Genomic DNA, 17,426 nt, shown 5'->3' with positions numbered 1-17,426 from the left:
AGTAGCTGGGATTATAGGGGCACACCACCACACCCAGCTAATTTTTCTATTTTTAGTAGAGGCAGGGTTTCATCATGTTGGCCAGGCTGGTCTTGAACTCCTGACCTCAAGTGATCCACTCACCTCAGCCTCCCAAAGTGCTGGGATTATAGGTGTGAGTTACCACCCCAGGCCAAGAACTCTTTCAAAGGACTTATCAGCAGATTAGCATAATAAATAATCAGTGAAGCTGAAGTTAGCTTAACAGAAATTATCCAAATTATACTATAAAGGGCTGGGAGGAGAAAGAGTGTGTGGAAAGAGTCATGTGAAACCTAAGAGATGACATGAAATGGTTTAATACTTAATATACATGTAACTGGAGTACCAGAAGAGAAAGAATTAGAGAAAATGATAGAGAAATAATGTGAAGAGATAATAGCAAAGCATTTCTGAATTGATGATATAGATCTACCCAAACCCCAAGACATGAGCAAACCCCAAGCAAGATAAATACAAAGGAAACCACATTTAAGACACCTCACAGTCAAACTGCTAAGTAAAAAAGGTGAAGGCAGAGTGGGGAGACTGGGGAGTTAATGGGTATGAGGTTTTATTCTGGGTTGATGAAATGTTTTGGATCTACACAGTGGTGGTAGATGTACAATGCCGTGAAAGTACTGAATGCCACTGATTTATTTAAAATGATTACTTTTGTTATATGCAATTCGCCTCAATAAAAAACTAAGGGGAAAAGACATAAATATATAATTCTCAGAATTAAAAAAAATGTTAACATGACCCTTTAACATATGAAGACAGTTTCACTCGTAAGAGAAATGCAAATTAAGACTATGTAAATATACAATTTCCCACCCATCAGGCTGGCAAAAGGTCAAAAGCTTCAAACTACAGTATTTGTTAGGGCTGTGCATAAACAGGCATTTTCACACATTGCCAGTAAACAGAAAAAACAGTACAACCCTTATAGAAGAATATAGTAATGACTATGGCAGGCAGTCCCTGTAGTGGTGCTCCTATGCTCCCTACCTCCTGGTCCCCATGTCTTGCTTCTAACCAACAGAATATAGCAAAGGTGATGAGATGTCCCTCCTATGATTGTCATTATTATTGAGACAGGGTCTTGCTCTGTTGCCCAGGCTGGAATGCAGTAATGTTATCACTGCAACTTTGAACTCCTGGGCTCAAATGATCCCCTCGTCTGGTGTCTGCCTCCAGAGTAGCTAGGGCTATACAGGTGCATGCCACCTCACCTGGCTAATTTCTAAATTTTTGGTAGAGATGAGGTCTCACTATGTCGCCCAAGTTGGTCTTGAATTCCTGGCCTCAAGTGATTCTCCCATCTTGGTCTCTCAAAGTACTGGGATTATAGACATGAGCCTTGACACCCAGCTCTATGACTCTTCAATACTGTAAGACGGTTGACAGCTTGCTTGATATAGACACCCTCCTTGCTGGCTTGATGAAGTGGTCCTTTTGGGAAAGACAAGGAACTATGCGTTGCCTCTAGGAGATGAGGCAGTCTTCCAACTGATGAACAGAGAGCAGCTAAGACCCTCAGTCCTACAGTCACAATGAAAACAATTCTGCCTCAGTACTACAACTGCAGTTAAACAAAATGAAACATGAGTGACAGATTCTTCCCCCGTCAAGTCTCCAGGTGAAAACACAGCCCAGCAGACATCTGGATCGCTGCCTTGTAAGCTCCTACCCAGAAGAACCAGTTAAGCCAAGCCTAGACTCCTGACCTATAGAAACTGAAATCAATGTGTTATGCAGCAATCCCACTTCTAAGAATTTAAATTAAAGACACACTCTCCGGCACACATACCCCAATGAAAGGAACTATCTAAGGATTTTTCTGCTAGCAAATGCGAGCTTCAAGGTCTTAATGCCAAACACTATATATCCTTGACCATTTGAGATGTGACTGAATATCACTTATATCTGAGCTCTGAGTGTACATAATATGCTGGGTCAGTTAAGAGCCCAGGCACCGAAGGTCTTCAAGTTTTTTTTTTTTCTTTTTTTTTTCCTCTGAGACAGCCCTTGCTCTATTGACCAGGCTGGAGTTCAGTGGCACGATTTTGGCTCACTGCAACCTCTGCCTCCTGGGTTCAAACAATTCTCCTGCCTCAGACTCCCGAGTAGCTAGGATTACAGGTGTGCACCACCATGCCCAACTAATTTTTGTATTTTTAGTCGAGATAGGGTTTCTCCATGTTAGCCAGGCTGGTCTTGAACTCTTGACCTCAAGTGATCCATCCGGCTCAGTCTAAGTGCTGGTATTATAGGTGTGAGCCACCACGCCTGGCCAGGTCTTCAAGTTTTAAGAGTTTTTTAAAAATTAGAGCTGCATTTTTCTTCAGAATGATCCATGCCCAAATACAGAACCGTGTTGACAGTGGGTTACAGAGTTTGCATGGGAAAGTTCAAGTTGTTACACTGTGTTTTTAAAAAATCTTATCTACATGTATTGTTAAATCAGAGACCATGAGATCTACTTATCAGAACCAGGAAGATAAATTCTTCAGAGCTATTTCAACTGATACTTCTTTTCCTCAAAACTTGGTGTACTGTTGGGGAAAGGGCCCCACCATTTTTTGTCTTTGATATTAGCTCCGATTCTCATAACTTCATATAGGCCCTATAATTGCAGCAGAAAAAAATGCATGATGGAAAATTTCCATAACCCATGCACTGAGGCCTGAAAAATCATCCTTACTGGGTATAATTTATTATGATGCAATTAAGTGCCAACTGGTATTTCTCACCATGGACTGGTCAGGAACTGCTGCAAAGAAAAATAAACAGATCCTTCGGCATTATTTACATTCTAAAATTTGGTAAGGGGAAATGAGAATAAATTAGTTCTGAAATTATATTATGGATTTTTAAAAAGATTATCAAATAAAGTTATTTTTAATTAAAGTTATTTTAATTAAAGTTATACCTCCAGTAATATAAAAATACATATGCATAAAGTTATTAATTTTAACATTATGTATAATTGCTAGATAATGCTAACTACCTAAATAGCCTAATGTAGGAGAAAGTTGGTTGATAAACTATGATACATCCAAATAACAGAGTAATCTTCAGCTGGGGGAAAAAAAAATGACTGAAGAGCTCTATGAACTGATAGTATAGCTATTTCCAGAAGACACTAAGTGAAAAAAGCAAGGCACAGAATAAATGTATGGTACACTATCTTTTGTGGATGACCAAAGGGGGTAATTATAAAGAAAAACAAAAAAGTCAGACATAGTAGTTTATGCCTGTAATCCCAACATTTTGGGAGGCAGAGGCAGGAGGATCACTTGAGGCCAGGAGTTCAAGACCAGCCTGTTCAACATAGCAAGACCCCTGTCTCTACAAAAAATATTAAAAAATTAGCTGGGAGGCTGTGGTGGGAGGAGTACTTGAGCCCAGGAGTTTAAGGCTAGAGTGACCTATGATAACAACACTGTACTACAGCCTGGATGACAGAGCAACACTTTGTGTCAAAAAAAAAAAGAGAGAGAGAGAAAGGAAAAAAAACATATCTACTTACTTTCTTTAAAAAAAAAAAAGAATAAAAGGATGAATAAACAAGATGCCAATAATACTGATTATCCAAATGGGGTATAGAATAAAGGGAAGGGATAAAACACTAGGGGGCTGGGGATTGAAGGGAGAGCTAATTTGGGTAAATTGCAATGAATAAATTCACTATACCACCTTGTCTAAGGGAAAAATAACTATTAGCAACTCCCGAACTCCTTTTAGTAGGTTTCTTTTTCACAGAGGTATGAATGAAGCAATTCTGAAACCATTCTGTGTGTTTTGTAGACAACTGGGCGAATAAGTAAATGTATGTTGGAAGCAAGTAGACGTTGTTGGAAGCAAAGTGAGAAGAGAGAAAACCAAGGATAATCCTATAGAGTTGGGATTGGAATTAACAGTTATCAGTATGAACCACAGTAAATTATGAAACTTGAATGTAGACTATAAATTACATAACAGTATTCAGGGTTAAATTTCCTCAATGGTTTCAGACATACACATACATAATGCAAGGGAAAGAGGAAGGGAGGGAAGAAGGAAGAGGAAACAACAAAAGCAAACGTGGCAAAATGTTAAAAACTGGTGAATTCAGGTAAAAAGTATAAGTGAATTCAGGAGGCCTCCATATAATTCATGCAACTTATCTGTAATTTTAAAGTTATTTCAAAATAGTTAAAATAGCCAGACATAGTGGTAGGTGTCTGCAATCCCAGCTACTCGGGAGGCTAAGGCACGAGACTCACTTGAGCCCAGGAAGCGGAGGTTGCAGTGAGCAGCGCCACTGCACCCCAGCCTGGGGAATAGGGTGAAAAATAAAAATAATAAATAAATAAATAATAACCAATAAAATAAAATGTCCCAACAAAAAACAGAGAGAAGAGACATATATGTATTGAAATTTCTGAAAGCATATACTCAAACGTAAAGTTGTCAATAATAAGGAAGTGAAGGAGAGGAGGAAAAGGAGCCGCTCCAAAATATCTTTAAATAAGACTGAATTCCATCCAGTAGCTTTCGTTAAATATATACCCCTAAATCAGGGGTCCCTAATCTGGGACTGAGGTTAGGTGGATTAAATTCTATCCATCAAGAGGTCTGTGGATAGAATTCACTGAGTCTCTGAAGCGAATGGGAAAAAATTACATTTTAATTTCAGAAACTGATTTTTTTTTTCAATTACAGATGCAGGCAACAAACAGTTTTAGCAATACCTCTGACTTTATCAGGAAGAGAAATCACGTATATTTTCACTTCACATTAGCTGAGGTTCTCAAAACAGTATATATCCCCTTCAGCATTTTCATAATACAGTAATTACACTTGCAGTTAAATTGTATTTAAAGTGATATATGATTTTTAAAAAATGCATCACAAATTTACTTTTTAACTATTTTGATAACTGTATTTCAAAATCACTGTTTTCTTTGTAATCTTATGCACTTAAATTTATTCACTTAAAATTGTTATTCTGGGCCAGGTGCAGTAGCTCACACCTGTAATCCCAGCACTTTGGGAGGAAGATGCAGGCGGATCACTTGAGGTCAGGAGTTCCAAACCAGCCTGGCCAACATGGTGAGACCCTGTCTCTACCAAAAACACAAAAATTAGCCAGGCGTGGTGGTGCAAGCCTGCAGTCCCAGCTATTTGGGAGTCTGAGGCATGAGAATCACTTGAACCCAGGAGGCAAGAGGTTGCAGTGAACTAAGACCACACCACTGCACTCCAGCCAGGGCAAGAGGGTGAGACTGTCTCAAAAAAAAAAAAAAAAAAAATTATTCTGAAAAGCAGACCATGGGCTTCAGACTGACCAATGGTTCCAAGGCACAAAAAAGTTAAGAATCTCTGCTTGCTCAGAGGTACAGGTCCCTCACTTGTTTACAACTATGTCACAATGAAGGGAATTAAAAGTTTACTTTTTTTTGCTTCGCCATAAAGCAAATTATAAAAAGATACACATCACTGATAATTTTCCATCTAACCTTATTAATTTCTAAGTAATTTCCCCTAAGCACCAGCACAAAAATTATTCAAAATAATAACTGTAACCTCACACAGAGTATCCAATAACAAATGTAACACTTACACATGTAAAACACACAGGCACACAGCAACTATAACAATGAAGCAAGACTGTGAAACATTTTATCAAGAAACTCAAGTGTTTATACACTTTAAAAACTTCGTTAAAAACAAGGTACTATTTACCATCTCTCTTTTGGAAAATTTTTTAAAATTTCTTTAATGATTGGCTGGTAACAGGCATCCCTTTCTGCTTTCCCAGTTTCACTCCAGTCTCTCACAAACTGTTTCAATGTGGATTTTAACTTATCCATGTCAAATGTAGATGCTGGCATAATCTTTCCATTCCCCTGTTTAAAAAACAGACATCAATTAGCTTCTGAGAGAGTAATCCACTTTTATTATGGTTAAATAGACATGCTACTAAGGGGCTATATAGGTGGTTTAGTGGATAAATCACTAGCCTCTCACCTCAACCGGGGTTCAAGTGCAGCTTGAGATCCTAAATGAAAAGAGTTTGGTGGTCTCACTGCTACCCTCAAAAGATTAAGGTCCATTAATCATAAAACCACCATATAATTAAGCAGTCTCTACTCAGGAGAGGACCAAACGGAGCTGCTATGGAGACTGAACATCCTCTCTAAGAGAGGGAAGAAAGTCCCTCCAGGTCATTGATGGGGCAGCATGGAGAGGCTCACACTGGAGTGGCCCAACTGTATCCATCCTGTGGATACAAAAGGACTTCAGTTTCTATGTACTGCCAGTCCCTTGAGATTTGTAAGTGAAAATAATGTCTTACAATAAAGGATGAACAGCAATAGATACAAGACACTGAAAAAATATAAGTTAAGCAAGGGAAGTTAATTTCTAGCTAGTAAAGTTGCTTTTAAAAATTTAAGTCACTAACTTTATATCCCAAAACAGAACATTATGTCAAAATGCATCAAAATCCCAACAATTATATTAGTACTTAAAAAAGGAAAACCAGCGAACAGATCCAGTCTCTCGCATACTGTTCTATTAAGCCTAATCAAATGACTGAACATTTAAGTTAAAACTTTCTGAGTAGAGCAAATAGCCTGTGCCAGATTATAAAAATGAAATCCAGAAAGATTAAAAGACCTCAAAATACAGAGGTTGACCCTAAAATAAACACAAATAGAACAAACTTTCACATACATCTTCTCCATATTCTTTATTTTCAAACATATGTATGCAATCATTCACAATGGTCAGTAGTATTTCTTGATTATGATCAATGCATTTCCGGATCTTGTCCAAGTGAAGAAGAAACTGAGGAAGTAGTTTCTGTTGGTTAGCTGGAAGTGATCGAAATTGTCTTTCTGTTCGGTTCACTCGCTCATGCATACTGGTGCTAAAACATAAAAGGTGTTTTTTAAATTCGCAAAAGAATTCTCACCAGAGGCCAATCTTATTTTACGGTTGTCTTTCTGTACACTTATTTCCTTCTTATGTTGGATACTGTCCTATCATTTACAATCTCTTGGCTTTTAAAAAGGCATTAACTTAGAAAGTTGTATATGTTTTTACTTTATTACAAATCCTTCTCTAAGCAAGCAAAATACAAATGGTTTATCACTAGTAAAAGTAAACATATGCACCAATTAGAAGGAGGAAAAGAAGACTGATGTACAATTAATTTATTTTTGTGTATTAAACTTAAAATTTTCAGCAAAACCAGCTTAATGCTTTAGATTTTTCCATCTTTAAGTAGCAAAATAAATACTGCTGTGAAATTATAATACACACAAAATGTCCTGAAATTAACTAAAAGCAAACCAAGTTGAATTTTTAAAAATATCACAGAAGATCTTATATACTACAAATTACCAAGCAAATAAAAATTGAAATTCTATAGTGTTTTACTTAACATCCACAATTTGCATTCCAAAAATGACCCCAAAGGTCACTTTGGGGACTACTTATTCATAAAACCAGAAAACAGAACATCATTTTTACTTATATTTACTTACTACTATTATTTTTGAGAGGGAGTTTCACTCTTGTCACCCAGGCTGGAATGCAGTGGCACAGTCTCGGCTGACTGCAACCTCTGCCTCCCAGGTTCAAGTCATCCTCCCACCTCAGCCTCCCAATTAGGTGGGACTACAGACATGCGCCACCACATTCAGCTAATATTTTTGTATTTTTTTGTAGAGATGGGTTTCACCATGTTGCCCAGGCTGGTCTCAAACTCCTGGGCTCAAGCAATCTGCCTGCCCTGGCTGCCCAGAGTGCTGCGATTACAGACTTGAGCCACCACGCCTGGCCATGAGAACATCATTTTTTAAAGTTAAATATATACTCATAGTATATTATTTTTACATTGACAAGATGGCCAAAATTTAAAAGCCTGACTATATCAAATTTTGGTGAAAACAGGGTATAATTAGGACATTTATATACTAATTGTAAGTGCATACATTAGTGCAACCACTTTGCCAAATTTAGAGTATTACCTAGTACAACTTAGCATAGTACTTGCCTTATGACCTAGTAATTATACTCCTAGAAACTCTTGCAAATGGGCCCCATGAAACATGAACAATTTTTGTCACAGTACTGTCAGAAATAACAAACAGGCCGGGCACAGTGGCTCATTCCTGTAATCCCTTGGCACTTTGGGAGGCCAAGGTGGGCAGATCACTTAAGGTCAGAAGTTCAAGACCAGTCTAGCTAGCCAACATGGTGAAAGCCCATCTCTACAAAAATTAGCTGGGCATGGTGGCGCCCACCAGTAATCCCAGCTACTTGGAAGGCTGAGGCAGTAGAATCGCTTGAACCCAGGAGGCAGAGGTCGCAGTGAGCCGAGATCGCACCACTGCATTCCAGCCTGGGCGACAGAGGAAGACTCCATCTCAAAAAAAAAAAAAAGTAACAAAATATCTGGAAACAACCCAAAGGTCTATTATCAGAAATTATCGTATAGTTACTGTAGAATGAAAAAATTACAGTATATACAGTGGAATGCAGCAAAATGAGTAAATTACAGTTCATACAATAATATGTAAAGACTAAACACTGATCTTTTTTTTCTCTCTTCTCCAAGTTTCTCACTAAGAGACCTGGGGCATCATGCCTTACAAATTATAAAATCTCGTTAGACAGGTTTTTTATTAACCCTATATAATATGGCTTACTTTCCAACCTGATTCTGGTATGGCATCTTATGACAAATAGCAGACTCAGAAGGAAATCAGAATATTTTACCCTAAAATATATTTCTTTGACATTCTGAAATGGCTGCCACAGGGCCAACAGATTTCAATGGCCCCGCAAAGCCATGTTTCCTAGGGGAAACGTGCATCTCTGTGGAGAATCTCCATGAATGCAACCAGGCCTTCCCTTTCTAGGCCTTTCCTGGATCCAGGAGAGATTAACTGAGAGCCTGACAACATTAAAGTCTAAAAAGTAACATTTAGTATCTCTTCCCTCTGAAGGCTGCTACCTAGAAGGCTTCATTTAACTTAACAAGAACCTTGGCCTCCACAAGTCCCTTAACTCAGGCATTCCTTTCTACTTACCATAGCTTACCTCTATCAACCAAGTACCAACTGAAGAATCCTTAAAACCCACCTATGACTTGTAACCCCCTCTTTAAGACGTCCTGCCTTTTGTGTGAGATCAATATATACCTTCCATGTAATCCTGTTATCTCTAAAATGTATAAAACCAAGCTGTAACCTGACCACCTGGAGCGTACTTTGTCAGGGTCCTTTGAGATCGTGTAACCACAGGCTGCGGTCACTATCATATTGGCCCAGAACAAACCTCTAAATATATTTTGGCAGAAACTGGCTACTCCCATCACCATCTGGATAAAACTCAAGAACACATACATTTGTTGAAAAAAATTGCAGGAAAACACATAATGTACAATTGCATTTCATAGAAAACTAAGTATTATTATTCAGGGACTGAGCATATGTGGAAAAACTACAAAGTAAAGAAGTAAAAATTCAGGTTAATGATTCTGAGGGTGAAAGAGACAGGATAATGTTTTTTAAAAACTAGGTGATTGATGAGTGTTCACTGTATCATTCCTGACATTTTACATCTATATATATGTGTGTATGTTTAAATGTTCTTTGGTATTAATTCAGTATTAAATAAAAATGGAAGTATTTTTCATTTTCTATTTTCTTTTTTTGTTTTTTTTTTTTTCTGAGATGGAGTCTTGCTCATCACCCAGGCTGGAGTGCAGTGGCATGATCTCGGCTCACTGCAAGCTCCACATCCCGGGTTCACGCCATTCTCCTGTCTCAGCCTCCCGAGTAGCGGGGACTACAGGCGACTGCCAACGCGCCCGGCTAATTTTTTGTATTTTTAGCAGAGACAGGGTTTCACCGTCTTAGCCAGGATGGTCTCGATCTCCTGACCTTGTGATCCGCCCGCCTCGGCCTCCCAAAGTGCTGGGATTACAGGCGTGAGCCACCGCGCTCGGCCTCTATTTTCTTTTTTTTTTTTGAGACGGAGTCTTGTCTTGCTCAGGCTGCAGTGCAGTGGCACGATCTCAGCTCACTGCAACCTCCCCTCCCAGGTTCAAGCGACTCTCCTGCCTCAGTCTCCCAAGTAGCTGGGACTACAGGCGTGTGCCACCACGCTCGGCTAATTTTTGTATTTTTAGTAGAGTTGGGGTTTCACCATACTGTCCAGGATGGTCTTGATGTCTTTACCTCATGATCCACCCACCTCTGCCTCCCAAAGTGCTGGGATTATAGGCCTGAGCCACTGTGCCCGGCCTTCATTTTCATTTTTAATTTCAAAACCTTTGTCGTTTGGTTTCTTAAATCTTTATTCATCCAAACAATTTTCTTATTTTTACCCTCTGCCAAATTATTCCAACTGCCAAACAGTAATGAACTTCAGAAGAAGCTCCTGACGAACAAGCAAAAACCTGGCTGGTCGCGTTTTTACAAGCTTGTGTGTGGTGGCTTGGTGTGGGGGGCCCTTAGAGATAAAGTGAAGAGATCAAGTTGGCAGAAGCTCCACTGACATCCCCCTCTGGGGAGAGTATAATAATGAGCTTTGAAGTCAGAAAGATCAGGGATGAAATCCAGGTTATAACACCTATTTGCCACAACACCAGGAAAACTACCTCCTTCCTTTGTGCAACTCTCTCATGTAGAGAAGCAAGATAAAGAATGAACAACAACGAGGTGATCATGGAAGCTACCATTTACTGAGATTTAATAAATGCCAAGGACTAAACCAAGTCAGTTAATACTGATTATTCTGAAACATCTCCGTAATTAGATAGGTAGCATTATGTTCCTCTGCTTACCAGACAGGGTTTCATTGGAAATAACGTACTCAAAAGATTTAGCCCAATAGCTTGAAAACACAGCAAGCACTCAAAATATATATACTACACATATACCTACTGTTCAATATACTATATATACATACTATATACATAGTATATATAGTATATATAGTATAAATACATATACTATATATACACCTACTGTTCAAAAAAACCGTAGGTATATTTCATTTATATTACTAAAATGTTCAAAGTATGAAAAATGTAGAAATTAAAAGTACTCAGGGAAAGAAGGCCTAATACCTCCTCTTCTAGAGGGAACACTTCTAACCTTTTGGCACATTTCTGCTTAATACAAAGTTGCAGTGGCTCATGCCAGTAATCCCAGTATTTTGGGAGGCCAAGGTGGGAAGCCTATTTGAGGCCAGGTGTTCAAAACCAGCCTGGGCAATACAACAAGACCCTCATCTCTACAAAAAAATGAAAAAACAGAATTAGCCAGGTGTAGTGGTGCATGCCCGTAGTCTCACGTACTAAGGAGGGTGAGGTAGGAGAACTGCTAGAGTCTAGAAAGTCAAGGGTGCAGTGAGCCATGATTGTGTTACTGCACTACAGGCTGGGTAACAGTCCAAAACCCTGTCTCCAAAATAGAGAGGAAAAAAAAAAAGTAATCTAGCATCTTACTTTTTTTAAGCTGAATATTGACAAATTATAATTGTATATATTTGTGGGGTACAAAGTGGATGTTCATCATTCCATCTTATGTAACCAACAGTTACTTAGCTACTTCCCAACTTGTGGTCATTTAGACACTCACTTGTTTTTATGATGAACATTTTGTATTCAAAATGTCTATAATTTAGGGGAAAAATTAGCATAAATTCTCGAAACCAGAATTACCAGGTGAAAAGGAAAACTTTCTTTATTTTTGAAATGGAGTCTCACTCTGTCACCTAGGCTGGAGTACAGTGGCATAGCCTCAACTCACTGCAAGCTCTGCCTCTCAGATTCTTCTGGTTCAAGCGATTCTTCTGGTTCAGGCTCATAAGTAGGGGCTACCGGTGCACACCACCATGACCGGCTAATTTTTATATTTTTAGTAGAGATGGGGTTTCACCATGTTGGTCAGGCTGATCTCGAACTCCTGACCTGAAGTGATCGGCCAACCTCGGTCTCCCAAAGTATTGGGATTACAGGCGTGAGCCCCCACACCTGGCCAGGAGTAAGTATTTTTAAGGTTCTTGATATAAAATGATGTGTAGAAAGACTCCTATCAATTTACATTCCTAACAACAGAGTATGACATTAAAGGAACTAAATGGCCACAACAAGTTAGGCAAACAGCAGAGCTTTGACAGTTTACAATTCTCCGTCAACAGATTGAACAGCCTTTCTTTCTAGTGTTTACTCTTGGGCACTGGATGCCCCACAACTTCCCTCTCACCACACCTCAAAACTCATACCCAAAGTGAACTTAGCACATGCCCCACAAAAACCTGCACTCCTTCCTTCATGGCTAATATTAACAAATGCACCCAAGTTAGAAATTAAAGAGTCATCAGCTGGGCATGGTGGCTCACGCCTATAATCCCAGCACTTTGAGAGGCCGAGGTGGGCAGTTCACCTCAGGTCAGGAGTTCAAGATCGAGACAATCCTGGCTAACCCTGTCTCTACTAAAAATACAAAAAATTAGCTGGGCATGGTGGCATGCACCTGTAATCCCAGCTGCTTGGGAAGCTGAGGCAGGAGAATTGCTTGAACCTGGGAGGCAGATGTTGCAGTGAGTTGAGATCGTGCCACTGCACTCCAGCCTGGGCAACAGAGTGAGACTCCGTCTCAAAAGAAAAAAAAAAAAAAAGTAATTAAGGAGTCATCCTAAATGTCTCTTCTCCTAGTCCCACAATCAATAAGCCCAGGATACTTTCCAATTCTACTTCCTAACTCCTCCCCTGCCCTTCCTGCCCCACCTCTAATCAGATGAATTCTTCTAAAACACAAGTGTCATCTTGGTCATTATTCAGTATCTCTGTACTTCAGCATATGTAAAAAGCAATAAATGTTCAGTTACATTCCCACAGGTGCCACTTTTGGTTTTCTACAGAGATTACTTATTACCAAGTAGTATCAAGATTGCAAGGGTGAGTTGAGATGAGTTATAGATTGGTTAGAAGAGCTGTCAATTCTTGATACAGAAGTAATTACACAGAGCAGGATGAGATTCTTAAACCCCTGGTTACTTACTGGTGTGCAAAGCTGCCATAACATACAACCACCAGTGACTCTTAAAATAGGTGGGATGTTACTAAAGTTGAGAATATAGTCCAATCCTTACTATACCCTTGTAACTGGGGCTAACTTCACTATCCTGCACATGCTTACCCTATCGGTATTGCTTTAAGGCAGGGGCCCACTGGCTACTTGGTTTTTTTGTAGTCTTATTGGTACACAGTCACACTATTTGATTACACAAAGCCTAAGGCTCCTTCCATTCAAGGGCAGAGTTGAAGAGCTGTAACAAGAGACCACTTGGCCTTCAGAGCTTAAAATATTTACTGCCTGGCCCTTTTAAGAAACTCTGTCAAACCTGCTTTGAAGGAATATTTTACAAAAATCAGACTCTTCTTGGTTCCGAACTAAGTCAGCATAAGGAGGCGACATCCTCTTGCTGATAAGAGGAGAAAGTAAACTTAATAGCCATTTTTCCTCAATGGTGGTATCTCTACCTCCAACTCTCTAGAAAGCTGGTGTCAGCAGTGACCTCAACTCTGATTTAGTCACCTGTCATCAGGGTGAGCCCATACCAGGTCTGAGCTAAATGCCATGGTCACAGGCCCATTCCTCTGCACTTAGTTGAACTACTCTAGGAAATCCAAATAGAAAAAAACATAACTTGTCAGAAATAAAGCCTGTCTTGATTCATTTTAAATCTTTATTAAATACCTAACATTAAATTTGTCTTACTAGTATAACTCTGCATTAACGCACCATAAAATTTTAGGTAACAGTTTTGGATTTTAGGTCAGATTCTACCACAACTGGATTGTGTAACCCTGAGCAAGTTGCTTACTGCTTTGTCTCTATCCACATCCTCACCTGCAAAAATGAGCTCCAAATCTCGATATTAAAAAATCTCATCCTGTTATTTCTAAAAGTAAGAAGTTTCTGAAAAGACTTTCAGCTTTTCAACTCTAGTATTGTCTATGTGCTGAGGTGCTTCATTCATAACAACACTGGGTTATAAAACTAACTTTTGCTATTCAATACAAATGAGCTATACCCATTTTCACCTTACTCAGAATATCATCTAAGCAAAATCTGTAGGAATCACAAAATTGGAACCCATTAGAAAGTATTTATCAAAAGACATTCCTTGCTTTATGAGCTTTTATCTAAATCTCCTATGTATTAACTAAAAGACATGTAACAGTAAAATTGATCCCTGCAAAATCTGGACGTACAGTTGACCCCTGAACAATACTTGGGTTGGGGCACCAACCCCCTGTGCAGTCAAAAACCCACATGTAACTTTGATTCACCAAAAACTTAACTACTAATAGCCTACTACTGACCAAAAGCCTTACCAATAACATAAACAACTGACATATTTTGTATGTTAATATATTATGTACTATATTCTTATAATAAAGCTAAAGAAAATATTAGTCATAAGAAAGGAAAAATACATTTACACTACTGCACTGCATTTATCAATACTGTAAATTTACATTATTTGACTACAAGATAAATCCTGTCTGAAATGGGGTTGGGGGCAACCTCTGCTGCAGACCTCTATCTACAGTACATATTGAACAAATCAACTTTTTTTTGTAATGTCTTGACTTTTCTCTGCTTCTTGGGAGCACTTCCAGCATCAGACAGTGGCACTTCATATGGGACCCATGGTGTTATTTAAGGTTTATGGTATTGCATAACCTAAAATGTGTTTGTTTGCAAAGTTTGATGAAATGTGTTTACTGCTATAGGCAATTTACTGGACAGACAAAAGCAGAGTGATTTTTTCAAACAGATATTGGCAACATTTGAGCTCACTGCAAAAGCAACAGCAAGTGGCTACAAAATTATTACAGTAGTACCATATCTACTATAGATAATTTTATGCAACTATGATTTAATGCTACATCTTTGCTTGTTTACATTTATCTCAGTTGTAAATGCTCCATGTAAGATCTGTGTTTGTGTACGTTTTGATAAATTTTAACTTTTTATAATAGATTTGTGTATATTTTATGGTACTAAATGATAAACTAATATCTACACATATGCATTCATGGCATAACTTTTTCTTAATTTTTTCAGTATTTCTAGGCTATGCAAGTTTGCTGAGTTTTTCAAATTCTTGCAAATCTCAAAACAATTTTCCAATGTTTATTTGAAAAAATTTGTGTATAAATGGACCCGTGCAGTCAGATCCATATTGTTTAAGGGTCAACTGTACTTGCTAAATGTGTAGAACCGGATTGTCCATCACAATCTACTTCGATAATGGAAAAGCTTTTATTTGCACTGTCCAATACAACAGACTCGAGCCACATGTAGCTATTGAGCACCTGAAATGTGGGTAGTAAAACTGAGCAATTAAATTTTAAAGTTTATTAAATACTGATTAATTTTAGCTTAAATTTATCCAGATATGATTAGTGGCTACAAGCAGTTTAAGTCTAGAAGATCACAAAATATTAGAATGTAACAATCCACTGTTTTCTGCTACGTAAGTTTTCTGTACCCCTAGCCTTTAAGAGAGATTTTAAAAAGCATATTTTTGATGTTATACTATTTTCAGTCCAAGTATCTGAAGTGTTTCAAGAGAGTATATACTAATAAAAACGATTTTTTAAAAAAATGAGATGTCCTGAATCCAACATTACACCAGTAAAGAATTGAGTATAGGAAATAGTATCACAAACACTAGAATATTCACACAAGAACTCTTCTCTATATTGCCACACTTCTGTTCCTGACCAACCCCTACCCCAATAAAGTCCCATTCCACACTTACCCACAAACATCAATTTTAAATTGGTCCTAACATACTAAAAGTAAGTACAACTACACACTTAACTAAATGGGTCCACTATATTCCCAAGACATTTCCCAATATTCTTTCTAGATTTTTCAAGAGCAAAATGTACCAGACTTTTCTGTATCTCCCACTCTTAGCTATCTGATGTTAGCTGCCTTCCCTAACTGCATGGTTAGTTCAGTCACAATTCCTGCATCAAATTCAATTCTCTGATGGTCTGCCTTGCTCCCTCTGTTACTACTAAATCCGGAGAAACAAAATATCCAAACTACTCTTTTGGGCTCCGTAAAGTAATGCTGTCCCTGGTCCCTATTTCTGGGTTTAATCAGTAAATTATTTCATCAAGATCTTCGAAGTTCAAAAGTTCCTATCACATATACAATCAGATTCCAAATAACTTTAAGATTTCATTAAGCAAGCTTCTAAATTCAGGCTAGTAAACTAATTTAACTATCTGTCAAAAACTTGACAGACTATTTGGGAATGAGAAATGTATTTCTTTGCTACCATTTATTTTGTTAAAAATAGAGCTTAAACAACATATGCCAAGCACTAGTGACATAAAAATAAATAAGACTCAGCCCCTGCCCTTGAGGAGGTCACAGCAAAGCAAGAGATTTATATAAACAAATATAATACATGAGATGAACAATATTTTAAAAGTTTGCATAAAGCACAGCAGGAACCCACTTATGAAAACAGGTTTACCTGCGTAGGAGGTCATGTCTGTCTGATTCCAATTGCAGACTCAGAACATAGTCACCGGTGGACTCATATCTCTTACGTGAATAAAAGTGTTATCTTCACCTGAAAATCCAGTTAAGTCCCTTTCAGCTCTTGGAATTATAATTTTGTGATTAAACTACTTTTACATCTATCTAGAAGAAACGTGGAAGTTAGGGAGCTGGTTTTATGAATGAGGAGCGTACTTAAAAGGTCCTACCACAGTGCCTAGCACACCAGGGAGAATTAGATACATTTTTGCAGGAAAAAAGAACGTAAAGGCAGCTCTTATTATGACTTCTCTCATTTCTCTCCTAATAATTAGCAAATTTTAGAATATAAGGACCACTTCCGCCCTTAATCACCCACCAGTTAGACACTGAGCAGCATCATTCAATCGCTCATACAAATGTGCAAGTGCGTTCACAGCGCCAAAGAAGGGGTGAGTGGAAATCTTAAACTGCTCTTATAAGCACTGGTAACAGTTTGGGAAAATACGTCCTACAGCATCCCACGCGTAGGTGAACTTGGGCTCTCCGTGTGTTCAGTTTGAAGGACATCGACCACACACACCAATCAGCCCCGCAGTGGACGATTCTACCACCATCATCTTCTATCTGAAATTGTTACAGCGCTTCTCCGGTCACCCCCACCGGCCTCAAAGCCAAACCTTTAAGAGGACGGAGGCAGGAGAGCTAATCTGATCCTGAGGTCAGAAGACACGAGGCTGTGCAGCAGACGGCGCGGCGGACACGCGGGTGTGCAGGGCCGGGAGGGGCTGGGGTGGTGACTCGGAGGTCAGCTGCAGC

At 38.7% G+C, this 17,426-nt stretch overlaps 1 protein-coding gene across 1 annotated transcript in view; it reads right to left on the bottom strand.

The window, feature by feature from the left end:
- LOC105515244 (chromosome unknown open reading frame, human C9orf41) overlaps window positions 1-16,643 on the bottom strand; it is a 45,756-nt gene extending 29,113 nt beyond the window's left edge. The window contains exons 1-3 of the mRNA XM_011947019.1: window positions 16,603-16,643; window positions 6,745-6,940; window positions 5,752-5,915 (exon numbers count right to left, since the gene is read on the bottom strand). Coding sequence (XP_011802409.1) covers window positions 5,752-5,915; window positions 6,745-6,933 — 353 coding nt within the window. The 5' untranslated portion in view covers window positions 6,934-6,940; window positions 16,603-16,643. The remainder of the gene's footprint in view (window positions 1-5,751; window positions 5,916-6,744; window positions 6,941-16,602) is intronic.
- Window positions 16,644-17,426: the final 783 nt, after the last annotated feature.

Source organism: Colobus angolensis, unplaced genomic scaffold (genome assembly GCF_000951035.1).
Source record: "Colobus angolensis palliatus isolate OR3802 unplaced genomic scaffold, Cang.pa_1.0 Scaffold257, whole genome shotgun sequence".
Taxonomy (NCBI): domain Eukaryota; kingdom Metazoa; phylum Chordata; class Mammalia; order Primates; family Cercopithecidae; genus Colobus; species Colobus angolensis.
The sequence above is the reverse complement of the archived record's forward strand: the minus strand, read 5'-3'. Positions and strand labels throughout refer to the sequence as shown.